The 21,552-nt window shown below is 31.7% G+C and overlaps 3 protein-coding genes across 3 annotated transcripts; 2 read left to right on the forward strand and 1 right to left on the reverse strand.

Annotated features, from left to right (window-relative positions):
• The first annotated feature begins 2,302 nt into the window (after positions 1-2,302).
• Positions 2,303-4,153, forward strand: LOC118029004 (photosynthetic NDH subunit of subcomplex B 4, chloroplastic). Its single transcript, XM_035032762.2, has 6 exons — positions 2,303-2,515; positions 2,625-2,669; positions 2,784-2,943; positions 3,067-3,122; positions 3,209-3,280; positions 3,873-4,153. The coding sequence occupies exons 1-6, from the start codon at positions 2,420-2,422 to the stop codon at positions 3,984-3,986; spliced, it is 543 nt and encodes a 180-aa protein (XP_034888653.1). The 5' UTR covers positions 2,303-2,419; the 3' UTR covers positions 3,987-4,153.
• A 6,667-nt stretch (positions 4,154-10,820) lies between these two features.
• Positions 10,821-17,844, forward strand: LOC118029003 (uncharacterized). The gene is made up of 7 exons (XM_035032761.2): positions 10,821-11,286; positions 11,670-11,795; positions 13,457-13,657; positions 15,914-16,010; positions 16,857-16,960; positions 17,081-17,132; positions 17,377-17,844. The coding sequence occupies exons 1-7, from the start codon at positions 11,057-11,059 to the stop codon at positions 17,602-17,604; spliced, it is 1,038 nt and encodes a 345-aa protein (XP_034888652.1). The 5' UTR covers positions 10,821-11,056; the 3' UTR covers positions 17,605-17,844.
• A 651-nt stretch (positions 17,845-18,495) lies between these two features.
• On the reverse strand, positions 18,496-21,064 carry LOC118029002 (GDSL esterase/lipase At1g74460). The gene is made up of 5 exons (XM_035032760.2): positions 20,757-21,064; positions 20,428-20,558; positions 20,076-20,315; positions 19,692-19,941; positions 18,496-18,877 (listed from the first exon to the last, which is right to left on the reverse strand). The coding sequence occupies exons 1-5, from the start codon at positions 20,995-20,997 to the stop codon at positions 18,603-18,605; spliced, it is 1,137 nt and encodes a 378-aa protein (XP_034888651.1). The 5' UTR covers positions 20,998-21,064; the 3' UTR covers positions 18,496-18,602.
• Between the last annotated feature and the right edge of the window lie 488 nt (positions 21,065-21,552).

A 21,552-nucleotide genomic window follows, 5' to 3' on the forward strand; every position in this document is an offset into this window, starting at 1 on the left:
TTTTATCAAATACTATCTAAAATTTAATATGCATGATAAAAATGAATCTCAAAAATTCAAAATGTGAGTATTCTTGAGATGTGTGTTTGATATTAAATATATAATATTTTTAAAAATTATTTTTTAATTAAAAGTATATGAAATAATTTTTTTTTTAAAAAAATATTTTTAATATTTTCATATCAAATTAATTTAATATTTTTTAAATAAAATTTAATTTTAAAAACATCTAAAACCAAAAAGTTTCATGGTTCCCAACATGATTTAGTGTGCTCTCATATCCGAGCTGGGCCTGTCGTCACCGCGAAGGTAACTTCAACCACAGAAGGATTAATATATAGGCAATCCCAAGTTAAATAAACGGGAGAAAATCACATGCAACTCTAGGTAGTCTTTTTTTAGAGGGTGTTTGGGAGTGTGGTAGCGGTTGCTTTTTAAATAGCTTTTCGTGCCGAAAAGCATGCCAATAATGTTTTTTCATTTTTTAAAAATCATTTTTGACATCAGCACATCAAAACGATCCAAAAAGTACAAACCACACTCAATTTTAGCAAAAAAAAAAAATTGAATTTTTTCGAAAAGCCGGTTTGGCCGCAATGCCAAACAGGTACCAGGAATTTTCAGATTTTACGTATTAAATTATTTTAGTTTGTTTATTTTTGTATTTTAAAATATTTAAAAAAATAATTTTTTTTTTATTTTTTGCTTCAAATTAATAATTTTTTTATATTTTCAAATCATTTTGATACGTTGATATCAAAAATAATTTTTTAAAAATAAAAAATATATTATTTTAATGTATTTTCGAGTAAAAAACACGTTGAAAAGTAATTGCAACCACACTTTCAAACAGACAAAATATCAAAGACTTATATTTATTTTTTACTGGAAAATAGCATTCTTTATATTTCACAACATTCTTGTTTTGTAAGGGAATGTGATTCTCCAATCTTATAAAATGAGGGAATCTCATATGGGTATCGTTTGGCATTGCGTTTGTACCTGCGTTTCATCAAATTTTGATTTTTTTTTTTTTTGCTAAAATTGAGTGCAGTTTGTACTTTTTAGATCGTTTTGATGTGCTGATATCAAAAATAATTTTTAAAAAATAAAAAAATATTATTTGCATGTATTTCGGCACGAAAAGCTATTAGAAGTACTCACCTCACCATGTTGAGCTGTTACATGTTTAGGCCTAGTTGTATTATAGTTACTTGTCATGGAACAATCTATAATGTTTATAACAAGTTGGGGAAAGCACACTAAGGATTTTTTATCAGATTCTCATAGATGACGTCAATTGATAAAGTATTAAGATTAGAAGTATTTATAGGATAAGGTTTTTTAGTGATTGAATTATAGATTGGTTAAGTGTCTTTGTAAATAGCTCATTCTCTTCTTTTAGGGTATTTGAGGACTTTTTGATGGTAAAGTTAGCAATTTAATAGAGAAAAAGTGTGATAGATACACTTAAAGGGTTTTTAATTCTCAGATTTTGGTTGTCTTTGTGTTGAATTTATATCTTATTAATGTAAGAAAAAATTGTTATTTATCTAATAGTTCAAGAGGTATTTATAGCCTTAAAACCTTGTTTTTTTCTTGGATGAAAAAGTTAGAAAGTAATTTCACCATAACGATATTTATGAGGGATAACATATCCCTTACATCAGCATTAATGATCATTAATAGGAAAAAATATCTCTTTAGCTCTGGTTGACAACCGAACCCATCATTTTTCTTGGGCTGGAGATGACCATTATTGATGTAAAAAAAAAAAAAAAGAAATCTTAATTGATCCGTAATAAAAATATTTGATGAATTTATTAGGAAAATATTTTACTAGGCTTTTTATCTATTATAATATATTACAATATTTGTATTATGCACAAAATTATATTCCTTATAACATATACATGATGCGTGCGTAGGAGAGATACAATAAATTTCTTTTTCTTCAAACCAATCATAAGCCGTGTAAAAAAAGATGTTTACTTCACTATTTTTTAAACAATGATTGCAATTTAAAGGAGAAGATCGTTGTGTATTATATTTGTGTAACATCCTACGTGGATGTAGTGTAACTATTATAAATATAAATAGAATAAACAAATTTGGAAGTATATATAAAAAGTAATGAGCTTAATTTCCATGTTTAATTAAGAAAATGTTAGATACTAAAATTTTATCAATTCATATATATTGGGGAGACTTGTATTAATAATAGAAAATGATGGACCACATTCTGATGGAGAACATGAGACTAGCATTCTAACCATATCCTAAGAGCTGTGTGCTTGCACGAGCGAAGGAAGGGGGTGGATATGAATTGTTTCCTTATCCATTTCAAAGCACTTAAGAAGGAACGCAGAAGAAAACTCCAGCGTTTCAGAACGCAGTTAGCCTCCATCCAAAATTTATAATGGCCAAAGCTATAACGGGCTTTACCATCACAAAACCGCACATGCTTAGCTCTCTGCAGAAAACAAAATTGGACCTCAAACCATGTTCAGGAGAGGTAAAATCTTACAAACCATGGCTGTCCATTTTGTGTAGATAATTTACACAACAAGTCTGAAAGCCGATAAATTGAGTAAATCTTTTCTTCTTCTCTCTACTTTTTTCAGCTTTGGCAATGTTCAAGCAACGGGCTTCTTAGTGGGTGGCTGCAGGTAAGTGGTTCCTTGCTCCAAATTATTGACTCTTTGAGTTTTGCTGTTTTGAGTTAATGGAAAGGTGGTCACGCAGACACATTAGATTTTTCTTAATATACTTTTGTGTGGTAGCATAAACGCAGCAATAAGAAAAGAGCTTCCTTGAGTAAAGTGAACGCCTTCCCAGATTGGCCTCTAATGGCAGTTATGGTGGAGCATATAGAAGGTCAAAGAGACCTTATAACTCACAAATCTATATGGCATCTCAGTGATCGAGCCATAAAAAACGTCTGTAAGTTTTTTTTTTTTTTTTCCTTTTTCTTTTTCTTATTCTCTCATTCACTTCAGCCCACTAATCACTATATTTCTTTAGGGGTTTCTTCAGTTTCTCTAATCTTCTCTTCTCTGCTTGTAGATGTATTTTACCTTATGTTCACTTGCTGGGGATGTTTATTCTTCGGTTCAATGAAAGTAAGCACATCTGGTTTTGCATGGAGGATCTGAAATTTATACATATTATTTTGCGAGATTCTAATGTCTGAGTTTTTATTGTATAGGACCCATACTATGACTCAGAGGCGTATAGAAAAGATGGAGGGGATGGCAGTGGACATTGGGTATATGACAAGGTATACGTGCTCACATGGTCCTTTCGTTCACTCCTGTGTTGAATCTTCTAACTTCATGTCTTTCTTTTTCCAGTGATTTTAATTAAACTCGCTAATATTGTTGAGAAAATGAACTTTGGAAAGCATACTGAAGAAAAGATTTCTTTAGATTAAGATTTGCACAAGTTATGATGTAGGGAGTAAGGGATTTACTTCTCTTACTTGTAAAAGATTTCATGTTAGTGGGATGGATCAATTCTTCCATCTCTTCCACAAACATGATCGATGTAGCTGACTGAGTCTCGTTTTTACATGTAAGAGATGGAATTCTCTTACTCAGTCATTAGTCTGAATTTCAACAATCAAGATTTTCATCTCTGTAAATTAGTGGATGGTTAGAATTCTTCTTTGTATAGTTTTTTCTTGCGTATCAAATTTGTTGAATCTAACCAATTGTTTTAAAAATGAAACTGAGTAAGAGAATTCCATCTCACATGTAAAAACGAGACACTTCCCAATATCCATAATGTGTCGAAGCCGTATACTGCTGTTCTTCGCCATGATCACCAGTTAAAAACAAAGATTGTTGACCTATATATAAACGGATATGCAGCAAGAGGATATTGAAGAATCTGCAAGAGCAGAGCTGTGGCGCGAGGAGTTGATTGAGGAGATTGAGCAGAAGGTTGGAGGTCTGCGGGAACTGGAAGAAGCTGGCCGAAAGTAGGAGTTTAATGGAGAAACCATCGACCTATCCTCATGTTTTACTCTAATTCTCAGTCACGTCCTTCTAAAAATACAATAAATCATAACACCACATTATGTGTTTATGGTTTTTATTATTTTTTAATGTTTTGTTACTTGTAATTAACGATGAAAAAGAATGTTGTTTCACTATTATTGCCGTTACTAATATTATTATATAGCTACAAAGTAGAGGTCGACTTTGAGAAGTGTTTAGATGGGGAACATTAGTTCTTTTTTTTTATTTTTATTTTTCTTTTGTAACCCGGGGTGTCCGGGCCAGCTTACGAGTACCACGACTAATCCCCGAACCTACTGAACATCCTGCAAGCCCAGTAAACAAGTAAAGTACCGTGGGAATGACAAGCTGGTGCACAGAGAGGATCAAACTCTGGACAGTCGCAAGGCAAGTCTTGCAGTTGATCACTGAGTTAGACCCTCAAGTACACATTAGTTCTTTTTATTATTGTTTATGTTATTGGCAATTTTGATTAATAGAATATTGCATTGTTTACTCTAAAAATAAATAAGCTTCAAGTATCAGTTCAATCAAATTTAGAATAAGCTCCAACAAAGTAGATATGAAACTTCATGTGCTTATGTACCTAGAGGGTAAATTCTAGGATATATAGTCTCAAGATGGTGTTTGAAAGTTATATATTTATACTCTTTAACAATGAAATGTTTGTAGAAAAAGGATGTCTTAGAGATGGTCTCTTTAAAATGAATGTGGTGACCATTGTAACCAAAGATGACATTAATAATAATAGTAATAATACTTCTTTTTACTTGCTTTAGTTTTACGATATATAGCATGACAAGTCAAGATATGTGAATTATAATTCTATACAAAACTTAAATCAGTTTCTTGTGCATGGGTCAAGTTTTGAGGATATTCATCCCAATACTATAATAGAATTAAGGTATGTTACATTCTTTAAAGATGTATTTCCATTTAATAAAGCATACAAAAATTGTTCACTTACAAAAATAATTGAAACTAGCTCAGGTAGTCATCATCAATCAAAATATGATAAAGTTGAGCTTAGAATAAGTAAAAAGGCTAAAATAACCATTTATTCGCTCTTAATTTTTAAACATTCTTTTTAGAAAATAAACATTTGACCTATTCTAAGACAATGTCTTGTCGTGAAACTTCTTATTAGAAAGAGATAGTCAATAATGAAATTGAATCCATCATGAACAATCATATATGAAAACTAGCGGATCTTCCACCTAAAAGTAAAACCATTTAGATGTAAACAGATCTTAAAAAATAAGATGAAAGCTTATGGAACTATTGAGAAATATAAAGCAAGACTTGTTCTTAAAAGATTCAAACAACAAGAAAGTTTGGATTATTTTGACATTTATTCAATTGTGTCAAGACCAACTTTCATATAAATGTTAATATCATCACAACTATTAATAAACTTAAAATAAATCAAATGGATATAAAAATATCTTACTTAAATAGTTACTTTGATGAAAAGGTTTATATGAAACAACCCAAAAGGTTTGTTTTTAAAGATTAAAAATAGAACGTCTATAAGTTTGTCAAGTTATTATATAGTTTGAAATAAACACCGAAATAATGGTGAAAATTTTCACAAGGTTATATTGTTATATGAGATTAAAATCAATGAAGATGATAAATGTATTTAAGTAAAACAAAAAAAAATACAAATAAATTTTATGTCATTATATATCTTTATATGAACGATATGCTAATTTGAGCATCAATGATTACATTATTCAATTTACTAAGAAAATATTAACTAGTAAGTTTGACATTCAAAACTTGAATGTTGTAGATGTCATACTATAAATAAAAATTACTAGGAAAACATAGTTAATAAACACATTTGAGGTCAAATTAAAATTCAAGTCCATTAACCTTTAGAGTTAAAACTTTATTGAAAAATTTTCTCCAACATAATTTCTTTAACATGAAGCATTTACATAATTAAAACAATTATAGATTAATGAAAATTTGATCTAAAAAAACTCTTAGCTGCCATGTTTTTATAAAACCTTTAAACCCTTTTATCCTATATGAAAAGTATAAAACTTTCTTGTGGTTTTTATAATTGAAAGTTAAAAAGTTATAAATAAGCCTAAGTAAAGTAAAATTGAGCTTCAGTCACTTGCTTGACTTGGTATGAGCTCGAGCTTGGTCAAGGAACTCAAGCCCCAAGCCATATTCCTCGGGTTTCTTTTTTAGCTTGAATAGTTTTATTTATATATTAAATATTAGATTTTCAAGCTAAAAAATATGAGGTTAATTTTCTTTTTATTATGGTAATTAAAGTAAAATAATGATAATTGATTCTAATAATTGCTAAAATTAGTTTTGCATCAATTTTTATTTTAAAAATCAATATAAAAAAGGGTCAACAATGATATTTTTAACACACCTTCCGACAACTGATTTGCCTTCTTTATCTAGAGATTTTAAATTTACTTTGGTCTCAAGCTTTGCTTGATATTTTGTTCGCACTCCCTTTGTAATAAAGTTTAGGATCTTGTTTTTCTTAGAGAAATTTTGAGTCATGTTTCCTTGAATTCGTGTATCTTATTTAGAAATGTATGTAAACAAAGTATTGTTGTTAGAATTTTAAAAGATTTATTGAGATTATTTTATTTACACAAAAAAAGAAGAAGCAATAAAGCTCCAAGAAAATAAAAAATTGATTCTTTACAACAACCTTTTATCTCAATCAAATTTATGTGCCAAGTGCCAATTATTTTATTTATACTATTTTCTCTTAGTTGATATATAACAAATTTTTTATATATTTGTTAATATATAGGATCTTATTTTAAACTTTATTGCAAGTTTATGTTATCTAGTTGCATGCAATCTATACAAAACTTTTATAACCTCTAAGTATCATAACATTCTAATCCTCTTGACAAAGATACTAGAAATCGGAAACAATGTTAGAGGAAAAAAGTGTTGGTATTGTACACCAACAGCCGCAGCTAGCACTGCCTCAAGAGAATTTGAATTCACAATAGCATGGCGAATACCTTAATCCAAGCTAGCGTTGATCCTCCTCTGATTGCTTCTGGTTCAGCCAACATGATATTTTCATAGCCAAAATACCCTGAAAAGCCAATTAGCCACTGCTCCCATCATCAGGAAAAGTGCCTCCAATTCCAGCATGAGACAATGTGCCAGAATTTCTGCCATCCATATTAACCTTGATTGTGAAACCAATTAGCCATATGTTCCCTTGAATGGCCTCTTTGTTTATCTCACACCAAATAACGGAACACATCCATAAGCATAACCTTCATTGTTCCCATTGAAATTCTCAATCAAACACAGTTACCATGAATCTAGTATGACCAAATGGATGAGAATAAATTAGATTGAAGTCGAAACTGAAAATTGTTGCCAAATCATTTTAGCCCATAAACAATCATGTAAAGCATGCACTTTTGTCTCTTGTTCAACGCCACATCTGCTACAAAAGGAGTAGTCATTCCTAGCTTAAAACGAAGCCCATTAGTTGGAAGTCTGTCATTCAAGCTGCTATAAAAAGAATTTTTTTTGGGGAATATCAAATTCCCATAAGCTCTTTTGTCTCTTGTTTGACGCCACATCTGCTACACAGAGTAGTCATTCCTAGCTTAAAATGAAGCACATTAGTTGGAACTTTATCATTCAAGCTGCCACAAAGAATTTTTTTAGGGAATATCGAATCCCCATAAGCTCTTCCAGTGAATATTTGTTTCCATAGGATAAGGAATTCGGGTAATAAAATCATAGCCAGACTTAGTTGTATAACTACCTGACTTGGTTATCCACCTATCAAACCAAAGTGAGGCTTGCAGGCCATTACCAATTCTTCAAATGTAACCATCTTTCAGAAAAGAAAACACCTTGAAATAGCCTTCTGTATCGGAGAAGCTCTTTGTGAAAGTCGATGAGACACAAGAGACTCCTCGGCTAGATATTTCTTGTATAAACGTGAATCTAAGGATTATCTCCCCTTTGAATAACATCCCAACATAGTGTCCCATCATGGCAATCTTATTATCTCTTGTCATTCTCAGACCCAAACCCCTTCTATATTTTGGCAAAGTAACTGCATCCTAATTTACCAAATGAATACCGTGTCCCTCATCTAAAGATCCCTAAAGAAAACCCCTAGCAATTTTATCAACCTCCTTACAGAAATGGGATAGTAACCAGGCAGATTGTATGGTATAAAGATGAATAGTAGAAATGGTAGATTGAACCAGAGTACCTGCCTGTTTTATTCAACAATTTTCACTCCCAACCAGCAAGTCTAGAGTGAATTTTCTCTAAAATATACTTAAAGAACTCCTTACTACTCTTGATGATCAAAAGCACACCTAAATAACTCCCAAGATCAGATGTGAAATAAAAATTCAATCTATCTCAGCTCTTCTTTATGTCTACAACATGCATTAGAAGAAATAGAAGATCACGTTTTAGTATCATTAACCAGAATCCCAGAACTAACACAGAATTGATCCATAGTCTCCTTAACAACTTAACAAGCTTATAGGTCTGAACTACTTCATACTCATAGGATCGTACTCTTCAGGAATCAAAACTACTGAAGTTATCTCAAATACATACCAATCAAATAAAACAACATAAACTCCAACCAAGTAATAGCACTATAATTAGAAGATATGAAATACACATAAAATGAAATAATGTGGAAAATTTATTCACCTGAATGAAAGAGACACATTGATGCCAAAAATTTATAATTTTATCTCATATAACACTGACACCGTATTCATTCCCTTCCTAAAATGGCTTCTGGTTTCATATTGGATTCTCCTTTAATTTTTATTTTTTTTAATTGAAGGAGAAACCATTTTAGAAAGAGGAATGAACAACATGGCAAAGAGAAAATGAGGCAGCCAACAACAGGGGATTAGGGTTTTCACCTACCATATTTATAACCTATTATATATGAGAATATTTTCATGAGACTAAAGCAAATAAATAAACATATATACATACATGAAATATGAGATCTTTAAATAATACAACATTTTATTAATTAAAATCCTAAAATATATCAACATAACTATGTATCTATCTATTTACGCCTATATCATTTACTTTGAATGATCTAGGCTCATTAATAATGGTTGCTTCGTGCTCATGTTTGAATAGTTTCATTCTCGATCACAATATCATCAAGAGTTAATTTCTTTTCAAAGTTTGTAAGTGTATTGCTGCAAACAATGAACCACAATGTATCCTTTGTTTTTTTTGTCAGCTTGACTCTCCCATAACAAAAAAATTAAACTAAAAAGTTGGACTTTAATTTTTCAAACACCTATATGATGGCTGGAAATTGGTTTCAAGACAACATATCATCGTTTTGTTTTGAAATAAAGAAATGAATGACTTGTCTTCCATCCCAGTACAAAAGAAAAAAAATCAAACCAAGTGCATGAGCTTAGGTTTCCAAGCCTAGGTGTGCTTAGGCACGTGGATCTAGCTTACTAGACTCATCAATGTGTAGCTTATTTTAATTTTTTAAAAAATAATAATTAAAATGCTTTTTTAAAATGTGTTTTTAGTTTGCATCATTTTTGTTTTAAATTCCAATTAAAATAAGGCTCTTGTTTTAAAAAATTTTAATCTTTCTCTTAGACAAAAAAATAGATTCTAAAAGATAAGGTAATTAAATCTAAGGGTTATAATCTAGATCACAAATTGGGTAAATTAAACCAGTTTGATTCAGGTCTATCTTGATTGAACTCAAGTCTATCTAATATATCATTATTCCAATATTATCTTTTATAAAAAATGTTAGATTAATATTTTTTTTATTTTTCTTTTTATAAAAACATGCTGAGGTTTGGCCTAGTCAACCAAGTTATCGGGGTTATACATAAAGACTCAAGTCCACCAAAAGCATCATCATGTTAATATTTATAATTTTTTTTTTAACAAGAAACAAATCTAAAATTTTTTTTAGTCAAACTAGGTTGTGAACGGATCCTGGTTGGATCTACTAAATCGACTAGGTTACATTAGATAAACTTCTACATGATTTAATTTAAAATTAAAGCCAAGCAAAGTTGAGGTCCCCGTGGTTGATCCATCAGGCTAGACCGTTTTTAATAATGCTACCAAAGAGTTCCCAAAGTCAATGCTTAAATAATATATTATTTTTATGTATTTTTTATACATTTTCCTTGACATTGTTAAAATGCTATTGTTTTAATCAAAACTTGTTTTGGTGATGATGTTGTCTAAGAAACAAATATTGTGATAAAAAATTGCTAGAAAAATAAAGCATGTTAATAAAATAAAGAGATTTTAATTAGAAAAATACATTTTTTATTCTTATTTTAAATTGTTCAAGACTTTTTTATTTTTATTTAATGAATAACATTTTTATTTTTTTAGAGGTAAGTGATATTAAGCACGTTAATAAGGTGTAAGGGTTTTTTAAAAGTGTTTTTTTTTATTTTTTTTTATTTTTGATATTATCACATCAAAATATAAAAATACACTAAAAAAACATATTAATTTGATTTTTTTTCAAGTAAAAAATACTTTAAAAAATAATTTCAATAATACTCCTTAATAAATGAAATTTAAATTATTATTCTTTTTATATATAAAAATATCATCATATATATTTAAATAAATAAAAGAACTTTTAATGGCTCTTGCGGAGCAATATCACATGCCGTGATCCATGTGCGTTTAAAATTTTAATTTCACAACCAGAATTATTTTTTTTTCGCTAGAAAATATGTTGACAATAATTATGTTTATTTTTTTTTTTTGTATAAAAAAATTTGATGGACATGACTCATGAGGCGAAGTGCAGGAATGCCAACATTGTGATTCTAAAACGTTTTCATTTATTATTAATTTGTTTTTCCCTATCAATTATAAATGAATTATGATAAAAGAAATGGCCGACTTCTTTCCTCAAATTTTACCAATTCCAATCCCCAAAAGATAGAAAAAAAAATCGTTTCTAGAAAAACATATTTCACTTCCTTCCCTCGCTTTATCATTTCTATTAATCGATGGCTGGAATTAGGTCACAACGAGAAGAATCAGCTGATCTTAACCTGACCCCAAACAGAGTTGCTGGTGCCGGCGGCGATCTGGTGTCGGACGACGAGAGGTCTGTGGCGGCGGACTCTTGGTCAATTAAGAGTGATTATGGAAGTATTCTCGATGAAGATCAGCGCCATGCTGATGCCGCCGAGGCTCTCTCCGCCGCAGGCAACTGTCGTGCTGCTTCTGATTACAGGTCGATATTTTCGCGTTTTAATTTGTTCAGATTTTTTCCCTTTCTTTTATTGTTTGAAAGTGAAATTAAAAGAAATTAAGTAATCAAATTAGGAAGTCGTGGAGGTTTTTTCTATTAGTATTGCTGTTGTTGTTTAGAAACCACTTTATTTCGCTTAATCTGTCTGTTTTTTTTTTAATTATTATTAGCTGAATTAATTATCTTTTGATGCATATGCGATGGAAAGATTATTTAGTGTAACGTAAAATTATGAGGCATTAATTAGAAACCATTTTATTTGGCTTAATCACTTTTGTTGTTTTGAATTTTGCATGGGATTTGTGGTGTCTTTGCAAATGCAATTGTGCTTTGTACATTGAATCATTGATTGTTCATGAACACAGTTCGGACAAGGATGAACTGGACGCTGAAGGCGTGGCTTCCATGCTAGGTCTAAAGAGTTATTGGGATGCTGCTTATGCTGATGAGTTGGCGAACTTCCATGAACATGGTCATGCCGGTGAAGTTTGGTAAACATTCCTTTAATTTTCTATTTATTAGAAACACCTCTCGCTGTTCAGTTTACATGATCATGAAATAGGATATCTGTTGCCTAACCGAATGGAAATATAAGGTTTCCTTGTAGTGGCCGCTTTATTTTGTGGAGAGGAAAATTAGTCCCTCAAAATAGAAACTTCTTACCGATGACTTTTCATGGTCTAAAGATCCCATGCATCTACTCTCTCGTGGATACTAGGAATCCATGTCATATAAGAACCTTGCTATTCTCGCTCAATATCCACACACAGAAATTTCTTTTTTCTTTCAGGGAAATTCATTGTTTTGTACGTCTGTCACTGGAAAAATTATCTGGTTACATGATTCTGGTGCTAGTGGCCTAAAAGTGGTGAGTCCTCACACAGTGTGAAATAATAATGCTCGAATTGCAACTGCTTGCAGCAATGCCATGTCGTTGAAAACGATTGATTCAGCAATGCTCAAATGTCTTTATGTGACCAGTTAGTGGTCTATCATCAAATTTTCTTACAACAAGAAGCACATTCTGATTCTCGAGGATATGTTGGTCCATTAAAGTGCTTCCCAAACTGGATCTTTTATGAGGTTGGGATGAGGTAAAATTAGTACTTTTTTGCAAAGAGAAAGAAAAGACAATTTATCCTGTGTATCTTTTATAGGCGGAGATTTCCTAGTTAGGCTCTCTCTAAATGAAGTCCAGCTGCATGCAAATTTTTTTCTAGGTTAATTCATCATAAGTATGCGAGGGCTATTTGATGCACCTTTGAGAATAGTCTCTCTCCAAATCAAGGGTATGATGCTGTAAAAAATGTATAAATACTAAATCTATATAAAACTATGGTTTCCTTGTATTTTTTATTTGGATTTTTTCTATAGGAAAAAAGGAGAAAGAAACGTAGGTACGAGCACCAACATGGTGCAATCTATAATCTATACTGAAAGGACATTGCAAAAGTATTTTTTTGCAAGACAAAGGTTTAGCGTTTCAATCCAGCAATCAATGACAGAAAGATAGCTACACTCCCTAAAGGCCTCCTATTATAGTTAAATGTATTAAAGCACTTTCCCCAATATCTGTACAAAAGCATTCCCAAGTCCGCACCTGTCCTTAAGCTAATGCCGAACAGATTACTACCTCTGAGAATGGATGCTGTCACAGTTTTCGCCAAGCAGAACGCCAAATTGATCCCAGCGATTCTGTTGCTCTGTTATGGAGATTTAGATTTAGTTTTTGGACATTGTCGATGGCCAACATTCTCCACAATACTGCTTTCCAAGGAAAATAGGGAAATCATTGGAGGTCAGCTTTCTTTTTAATAGCTTTCAAAAGAAAGCTAGTCTTCCATTGCATAGTTAGTTTGGTTTCACCTGTTTCTGATTGGATTGAATTATTCATGATGCAGCTACAATAAACTTTTGATTCTTTTTAGATGCCATTCATTACAATATATAACTGTCAAGGTTAATATTCCAAGGTAGATTTGTGCTAGTATGTACATGCTGAATTTAATTCGGAAAAAAAAAACAAACAGAAGTCGATTTAAAGATGAGTTCTGCAACATGTGAATGATTAATTATCTCTTTCGCTAATATTGATCTATATGTCTATGCTATTTGGACCTCATTTGATTGCTTTTTTCTTCTTTCTCATTAGGTTTGGAACTGATGTCGTGGATGTTGTTGCTTCTTGGACGAAAAGCCTATGCTTTGAAATTTCTCATGGTCATAACCCAAGTCATGTTGATGATATCAAGTCTGAAACTGTTGGAGAGAGTGATAAATATTTGTCCAGCTGGAGTGTACTTGACATCGGGACTGGCAACGGCTTACTCCTTCACGAACTCGCTAAGCAGGGGTACGCTTTGAGATTTTGCTAGCTCTGGTATTATATACTAAATTGCCCTAAATAATTTAAAACGGCCATACAAAAACAGTACCTTTTCCTCTTTTGTGTGAAGACTTGATTCATGCCCTGCGGAGAATAATATAGGATTTGGAAAGTTCTTTTATAATGTAAAATATTCGTAAAGCTATAGCTAACAATGCGTTCATCAGAGATGGTTAAGGTGGCTAATGTAAGTGAATCTTGGTATGTGTACATGGATCCACCAGAGAAGAGGAAGTACATGTACAGCCTTCACAAAAATGTATTTTAGTGTTCTCGCCTTCTATCATTATATATAACAGTAAAGGGTATGAGTTTTTTTTTTTTACTGTACACACACAACTGTTCATCCTTTCACATTTTAGTGTGGATCTTTTATTCATAATTTTTTTTTTCAATTTGGTCCTTAATTTTATTTTTTTTTGTAATTGCATCTTTTTTGGACCAAATTCAAGTGCAATTAAATCAAATTTATTGACTAAGAACACAATTAAAAGATAAGAGATCAAAATAGAAAAGATGCTACAAATGAGTGTTGACTTAAAGTTCACACAAAAAATTTAATTTAGTCCTTGTACTTTAAAAATTATATATATTTGGTCGCTTTATTTTTTCAATTCAATTCTGGTATAAAAGTTTATTTTTTTTTATTTTTTAGTTTCTGATTTGGGAGACGAGAGAGAGAGGTTGTAAGATTTCAACGGTGAAAAGAGAAAGATGTTGTTGGAACTGATTTTGACCACTAAAACAATAGATTTTTGTATTAAATGGTTCTATTTGATGATGCTAGTTCATATTATATGTTTTTTTTTTAACCCTAAAAGTACTTAAGAAACATATCTGAACTCAAGAATATTTTGTGTTTTGTGTTGATTTCGAGTTTTATGATAGTTTTTTGAAGTTATGGATATGTTTATTAAGGTTTTTAAGGTGTATTATAGTTGTTTTGGGTAAAAAAAATAAGTTGAAAAACAGGTTTTTGGGCAAAAAAAACTGTAGCCCTAATTTTCAAGTTGCTGTAGTGGTTGTAATTTGGGTAAAAACAAATTAAATTTTGTTTGATTTATTTTTTTTCAAAGAAATTTGAGGTAGACAGCATGTTATCCATCCAAGCTACAATTAAAAAAACTAAGAGCCCAAGCGTACGGGCCCTTATGAATTGGGCTAGGTGAGCTAGTGGCGCTTAGCCTTTCTTTTTAAAAAATATATATTTTTTTAAAATTAAAGCTTTTTTATATTTTTTTTAATTATTTTTCTTATTTATATTTAAATTAATACCCTTCTCATTTTTATTTTGTTTATATAATCTATTTTAAATGACAATTATTTTTTAGTTATTTCGTACGTATTTAATTTTTGAAGAAGATTTTCTGATTCATTTATAATTTTTCTTAATCTTTTGTGTAGAAGAATTTTATTTTTAAAAATAAATCATATTTATTTTTAGATAGTATATACAATATATGCAGCCTTTCATAGTATTTTTTTTCTTTTTATTTTACTGAATCAATTTAATGTGTCTATTTATATTTTTTTTGATTGAATAAAAAATTTATTTTAATAAAAAAATTTAGCAAGCACAACCAGGTGAATTTTCTGTTTTGCAAGATTAAATATCTTAATTTATATTTATCTATTGATTTTTCAAGTTTTATTTTTAGCTATTGTTTATGATTTGTTTTTTAATTTTATCCGCTACCACATCCAATTCTTGATTTATTTAATTATATATAAGCATGAATTTTTTTATTTTAACTTATAATTTTTTTTTAACTACAAAAATGCTTAGAAAAAGCTTGTGTATACAATTTTTTAATAAAAAAAAAATATTTAACTCACGAACATCGGTAAAATAATTAGTTTTTACTAGAACATGCACGTACACATTTGTGTTCTTGCTAGCACCTTAGACAGTGATTTTATATCTTTTAGAATTTCTCAATTGCTGAAGGCCGCACAGGAAAGTCCATGGATCTTTGTGATGTAAGTAAAGTAAATATTTGCTTCTTCTTCTTCTTTCCCTGAAAAGAGGTGTACAGAGAAGGAAAGAAGCAAATTTGAACAAAATGCCTTTTAATACATTTTTGTTCATAAATATCCAAGTTCATTCTACCTCTTTTCGTGAGTTGTGACACATACAAACTCTTTTCATTAATAGAGCTAAAATTTTGTTCGCAATTATTATATTCTGTTAGAATAATGAATGGTTCTACTCATGTTTTCCAGGTTTTCTGATTTAACTGGAGTTGATTACAGTGAAGGGGCCATTAAACTGGCGCGGAGGCTTGCTGATCGTGATGGGTTTTCAAACATCAACCTTCTGGTGTGTCATAACTTTAATATTATTATGAAATTATAGCTGATTGTGTTTGTATTCTTGTGAAATTTTGTTTTTTTCATTTCAATTCCGTCATTGTGTTTTTCCTATCGACTTGTTAATGCACTAGGCTTTTACAAGCTTGTGACTGTCTTCTCCATGAAATTGATCTTCTTTGTTGTCGTTTAGCAGGATGTTGATATGGGATAATTTTATCTTAATAATTAAATGAACTTGAGATTGATAACATGGAAGTGAGCAATCCATGAACTTGGATACAAGAACTTGAGACTGTATAAAAATTATTTCATGGAAGCCATTTCTCTTCCAAGTATATTACAATTACTCTATTGGGGTGTCATGATATTATAGAGACCACCCAAAAATCTGAGCAATCCATCTGTAGGCTTCTCTTTTAGGTATATTACACAATTACACTCTTGAGGTGTCATGACATTAAATTGACCAACCAAAAATTAAAGGATATCACAGGAACCCTTTTTCCAACCTAAATGCCCTCACTATTAATTAAGGGGGTGATTTTAAAAATAGGGAGGGCATTTTGGATACAAATAAGATTCTGTAATATTTTTCAAACTGTTAAATGAACATTTAATATTTGATAACATGGCATTAATCTATTTAACTCTCGTTTTTATTTCCTTTTTGAATTGTCATGCATCTTACACCTCTTGAGAAAACTGGTCACGACCTTTCAAGCTGGAATTAAGCTACTCCTGAAGTTCTTGGAGAGCTAGTATCTTAGCTGCATAAATATTTTAATTGTACTTGGTCATGTATATGTATTACCTTCTGTTCAAATATATATATCCTGTCATTTTTTGGTCTTAGGTTGATGATGTTCTTGAGACAAAGTTAGGCAGACAGTTTCAGCTGGTCCTCGATAAAGGGACTTTAGATGCCATTGGATTGCATCCTGATGGCTCTATCAAACGGTAATCGATAGAAGTACCCTGATTGCAATCAAATTTGTGATTTTAGCTTTGAGATTCCAGTTCACTCGCTTGTTAAATAGTAGAAAATTTCAAACGAACCTTTTTTTTTTTCAATTTCAGGATCATGTACTGGGAATCAGTTTCAAAGTTGGTTGCATCTGGTGGAATCCTGGTTAGCGTCCATATTGAAGCTAATTTATCCTTGCTTTCTTCTTTGTAGTCAATAAGCGTGCTAGTCAATCGAAAATCCCTAAATTTTGTGCTAAAGGCTCCGGTTGCATTTTGCATTCAAATGCCAAATCTTCGTTTTACTACATCATTCTCTCAGACTGTGACGAGGCTGTCATTGGTTTCTAAACCTTCAACGTGCTAAATAATGTGCCCATCGTTTTTCTTACCGTGGTCCATAATTGCAGGTGATTACATCGTGTAACAATACAAAAGATGAATTGGTGCAAGAAGTGGAAAATTTCAAGCAAAGAAGGAATGATGATATATATCAGGAACCAGAGTCCATGAAGAACCAGGAAGCATCCAGGGATTCGTCATTTCAATACCTGGATCATGTGCGAACATATCCGACCTTTATGTTTGGTGGATCAGAGGGATCACGTGTTGCCACTGTGGCATTTCTTCGAAACTAAACATTAGCTTTCCGTCGTGGGTGGAGGTACTGGTAGGATTTGTCGTGGCTCGAGCTTTTGATGTGTGTGTGTGTGTGAGAGAGAGAGAGAGAGAGAGAGACAGAGGAGGAGGAAAAGTAATATTTTTTGAGAAAGGTCGATTCTGAAATGAATTGTTGAATCCAATGTTTGATCCAGAAATGATGACTATCAATTCAAACTCGTGAAGAATGCAGAAATTATGAGATTCAACGAAACCAATACATTTTCATGTTTCTGTTAGGATGCCCGTTGAATTTTTTTATGTTAGCGATCAGGCAAACTATAAATGCTTCAATATTTCTGGCTTTAAATTGAAAAGGCCCAAAACTCAAGTGTTTGGTTAAAATATTTTTAAAACGACAAAATGTAAGCTTGAATGGTAAAAAAATGCCATGTGTTTTATTTTGCAACTAGATTGGTAGCCTAGGATATTGACACAGGTAGGGTTTTTCTTTTTAATTTTTTAAAAAATATTCCAGTGTAGTGTTGATAGTGTATTTTAAAAAAATTAAAACTCAAGTAAAAATATATATAAATTCAACTTACTTAAAGATGAAATTAAAAATAAATGTTAATATAAAAAAATAAAAAAAAATTAAATTAACATGTTAAATGCACGATCAAGATCGTGAGATCAGGATAACCTCAAGGAAAAAAAAATACAAAGCTTAATTTTCAAATAAAATAAATTGGATATATATATATATATATATATATATATATATCAAGATTTTTTATTTTATTTATTAAATTTATATTTTTTTAGTTTTTTTTATTATTTTAATGGATTAAAATTTAAAATAAAAAAAATTAAAACAAATTATTTTAATATATTTTTAAATAAAAAAAACTATTAAAAAACATCTCATATTAAAGTACCAAACAATCATTCAATCTTATTAATAATTATTGAATGTACGAGAAATTCGCAGCAATAATAAGATAAATTAAAAAGAAAAAGAAAACACAGTGATATTTTATCCCACAGGCGACGGGGCAATAGCAGGTGACGAGGCAGTAACAGGCGATGGTGCTGCTGAGGCTGGTGGAGCATTCGTGGCGTTGACACGACCAAATCCGAATTTCTTGATAAGTTCATTTGCAATCAGCTCATTGGCGCTGTCCGATGGATGGTATTCGTCCCAAAACACGTACTTGCTTCTATCCTCGCACAGCGTTGATGCCGGAAGACATGTAAGGGCAGGTCGTATTTGCCCAAAGGAGCAGCATGGCGAGTCCGCATTGTCAAATCCTACAAACATGAAACCCAGAACTTGTCATGTAAAAATGAAGGAAGGAAAACGTCCGAAGCTACTTTTTTCTAATTTCCTCACTGTTTTGTCTTTGAAGCTTCGTTGCTGCAATGGCTGCCAGCTTAATTTCAAGACAATTGATGAACTAGGTTTAAATTTGCCGAAACCATTTATTTAGTTTTAGTGTAACATAACAAGATTATCATCTATTATATAACTCAAAAACTAATAGGTTTCTTTATATAAAATGCATAAATAAAAGCAGCCAACCCGTTTATACTAATATATAGTTCATTGCATTTACAATTTATATGTTTAGATGAGTAATTTTAAAGAGAATCGCAATGTCATGGACGACGTTTTTGATTGTCATTATATTACATGCATTAATTATACTAAAACATTATACTAAATTAGCACATGATTAAGAATCTAGTTGCTAAAGAAACTCATTACAAAGAATTAAACTTTATTTTATAAAGAAATAACGACCAAAATTAAAGAACTTTCAAATGAGTATCAATTTGGAAATTGCTACAGCATGTTGAGGATAGCCTCTGTGGTATTTTTCTACGAAAAGACTGAGTAGTTTATTATACATTTTACCGATTTAATTATCTCTCTAAATTCTTCGTTGGATTAATTATCCAAAATAACGAATCTTCGTTAGACTCGTCAGGATTGGTTCTTAGAAAAGAATAGCGAACAACTTCAGAGTAGCATGCATCATAAAGATAATTCAGATAGCTGCCTGCTACGACCGGCAGAGTAAAATTGAGATGAGCTAGAGAGAAAGGGAGGAAGCACACGCACCGTATTTGTTTGGATTGCTGATGACATCGTTGACAACATCATAAGCTTCTCCAAATTTGAAGCTAGCGTTTACAAGTTTGGTGGACAGATTATCTAATAACTTGCTTGCAGCTGTGTTGAAAGCAATCGCTAGTTTGTTTGTTTTCTCTTGACAATTTCCGGTTGTGCTCAGGACCCTTTGGAGAGGGATGCAGCCCATCGGTCCCAGCCCGAAAACCATCAGCTTCCGTGCTCCGAAGCTATGCAATTTCTGTACAGGATTAACAACATTAACGTAACCCTTTGAAACTGAAAGACAGATGAGGATATATCTTCTTAGTTTTCACAAGTATTCTCTCTGATTTTTAAAATTCAAATCAAACACGTTTGGAGCACTCAACTTACTCTTAGCTGCCCTTCAAGAGTTTCCATTAAATAATCAATGAAAGACTGGTCATTGTACTTCCATGAATCGCTGTAAACTGGCATCAAATAATTGTTGATGAAGTCATTGCTTCCTAATGCAACCACATATTGGGATTCTTTGAAAAACTCATCTGATTTTTCTTTCCCAATTTTGCTTATTATCATCTGCTGCGTTCCTTGAAACAACTCAATTTGCTTATTGAGAGAAAGTCTCTGAATCTGTCAAAATCAAGTTATATGGATTTAAATATCTGCAGGTCTTAATTAGGGCTAGCGCGCGCGCGTGTGTGTAAACATATATATATACACTCCTAGTAATTGATTAACTTACAAAGTAGCCACCAGTTTCATTCAAAATGCCACCACCTCCAGATGCATAGTTTACACCATTTTCCAGGATCAAATCTTCGGTTAAAGATGGGCTTAGAAAAGCAGGTGGTCTCGGTAGCCCAGTATTGTCACCTGCCATATATATATAAACGAATTATATTATCAGGGAACTATATATTATGAGTAAAAAGTGAAAGAAAACACTTCTTTCTAGCTTAATTCGATCAAAATCAACAAATTCTAATAATATATAGCTGCATTGCGCGCCGGCATGCTGCTAAATAAAGTATATAGTTGGCATGCATGCATGGTGAGCTCTTTCGACGTTACCTATTATATCAGCAACCGTCCGCCCATTGGTGAACCTGCCGTTAGGCAGTCCATTGCCAAAATCTATACCATACCATGGCAAGCTCGCCTGAGCAAGACTCCTGCTCAGGTACATGTTGTTGCCGACATCCGAGAGTGAATCTCCGAAAATGAACTGCACAATCTTGCATTCACCGCCATCAATCGTAACTCCGAGGACAGCCACCACCACCCATATCGCTAAGGCAACGTCGAACTTCATTTCTTCAGAGAGTAACTACTGGTGTTTTTCCCGGTTCTTCAGATTATGATGATTTGAAATATCACCATGCAGGATTTGATTTAAACAAATGCCAGAGTGAGATGCTAAAGATTTTGTGCAAGGCGTTGTAACTACTGTGGATAACTTGTGAGTCAGAGGGTAGATATTGTTTGATGAACAAATTGTTACACTGACCCAAACCTACTACAACGACCACGTACTCCTTCGAGTTCTGGTTTGTTACAACTCACAGCGCCATCAAAAGTTGGCCCTCTCTCTCTCTCTCTCTCTTATTATATGACACGTGTACTTTAATTAACGGTGGCTTCTGGATACCCATGTTATGTGTCTTGAAGCCCTCAAAATGCCTCTCTGATTGGTCAATTACTATATTGTCCTTCGTCAAAAACAAAAGGGCAGGGGAGTACTTTTCTTTTTCTGGCCAGAAAGACACAGCTAGTGTTTGGCATTAAAATATTTTTAAAAAATTTTAATTTTTTTTAATTTTTTTATATATTTTCATATTATTTTAATATATTATATCAAAAATAATTT

Source organism: Populus alba, chromosome 12 (genome assembly GCF_005239225.2).
Source record: "Populus alba chromosome 12, ASM523922v2, whole genome shotgun sequence".
Classification (NCBI taxonomy): Eukaryota; Viridiplantae; Streptophyta; class Magnoliopsida; order Malpighiales; family Salicaceae; genus Populus; species Populus alba.

Excerpts from the sequence above, each read along its gene's own strand:
- LOC118029002 (XM_035032760.2), bottom strand. The coding sequence starts at position 20,997 with ATGAAGTTCGACGTTGCCTTAGCGATATGGGTGGTGGTGGCTGTCCTC. Across the intron at positions 20,559-20,756 it reads GACGGTTGCTGATATAATAG|GTGACAATACTGGGCTACCG; the intron begins GTAACGTCGAAA and ends TATATATGGCAG. Across the intron at positions 18,878-19,691 it reads CAGCAATCCAAACAAATACG|GATTTGACAATGCGGACTCG; the intron begins GTGCGTGTGCTT and ends TCATGTTTGTAG.
- LOC118029004 (XM_035032762.2), top strand. The coding sequence starts at position 2,420 with ATGGCCAAAGCTATAACGGGCTTTACCATCACAAAACCGCACATGCTT. Across the intron at positions 2,516-2,624 it reads TCAAACCATGTTCAGGAGAG|CTTTGGCAATGTTCAAGCAA; the intron begins GTAAAATCTTAC and ends TACTTTTTTCAG. Across the intron at positions 2,670-2,783 it reads TTCTTAGTGGGTGGCTGCAG|CATAAACGCAGCAATAAGAA; the intron begins GTAAGTGGTTCC and ends TTTGTGTGGTAG.
- LOC118029003 (XM_035032761.2), top strand. The coding sequence starts at position 11,057 with ATGGCTGGAATTAGGTCACAACGAGAAGAATCAGCTGATCTTAACCTG. Across the intron at positions 16,961-17,080 it reads CCTGATGGCTCTATCAAACG|GATCATGTACTGGGAATCAG; the intron begins GTAATCGATAGA and ends TTTCAATTTCAG. Across the intron at positions 17,133-17,376 it reads TTGCATCTGGTGGAATCCTG|GTGATTACATCGTGTAACAA; the intron begins GTTAGCGTCCAT and ends CCATAATTGCAG.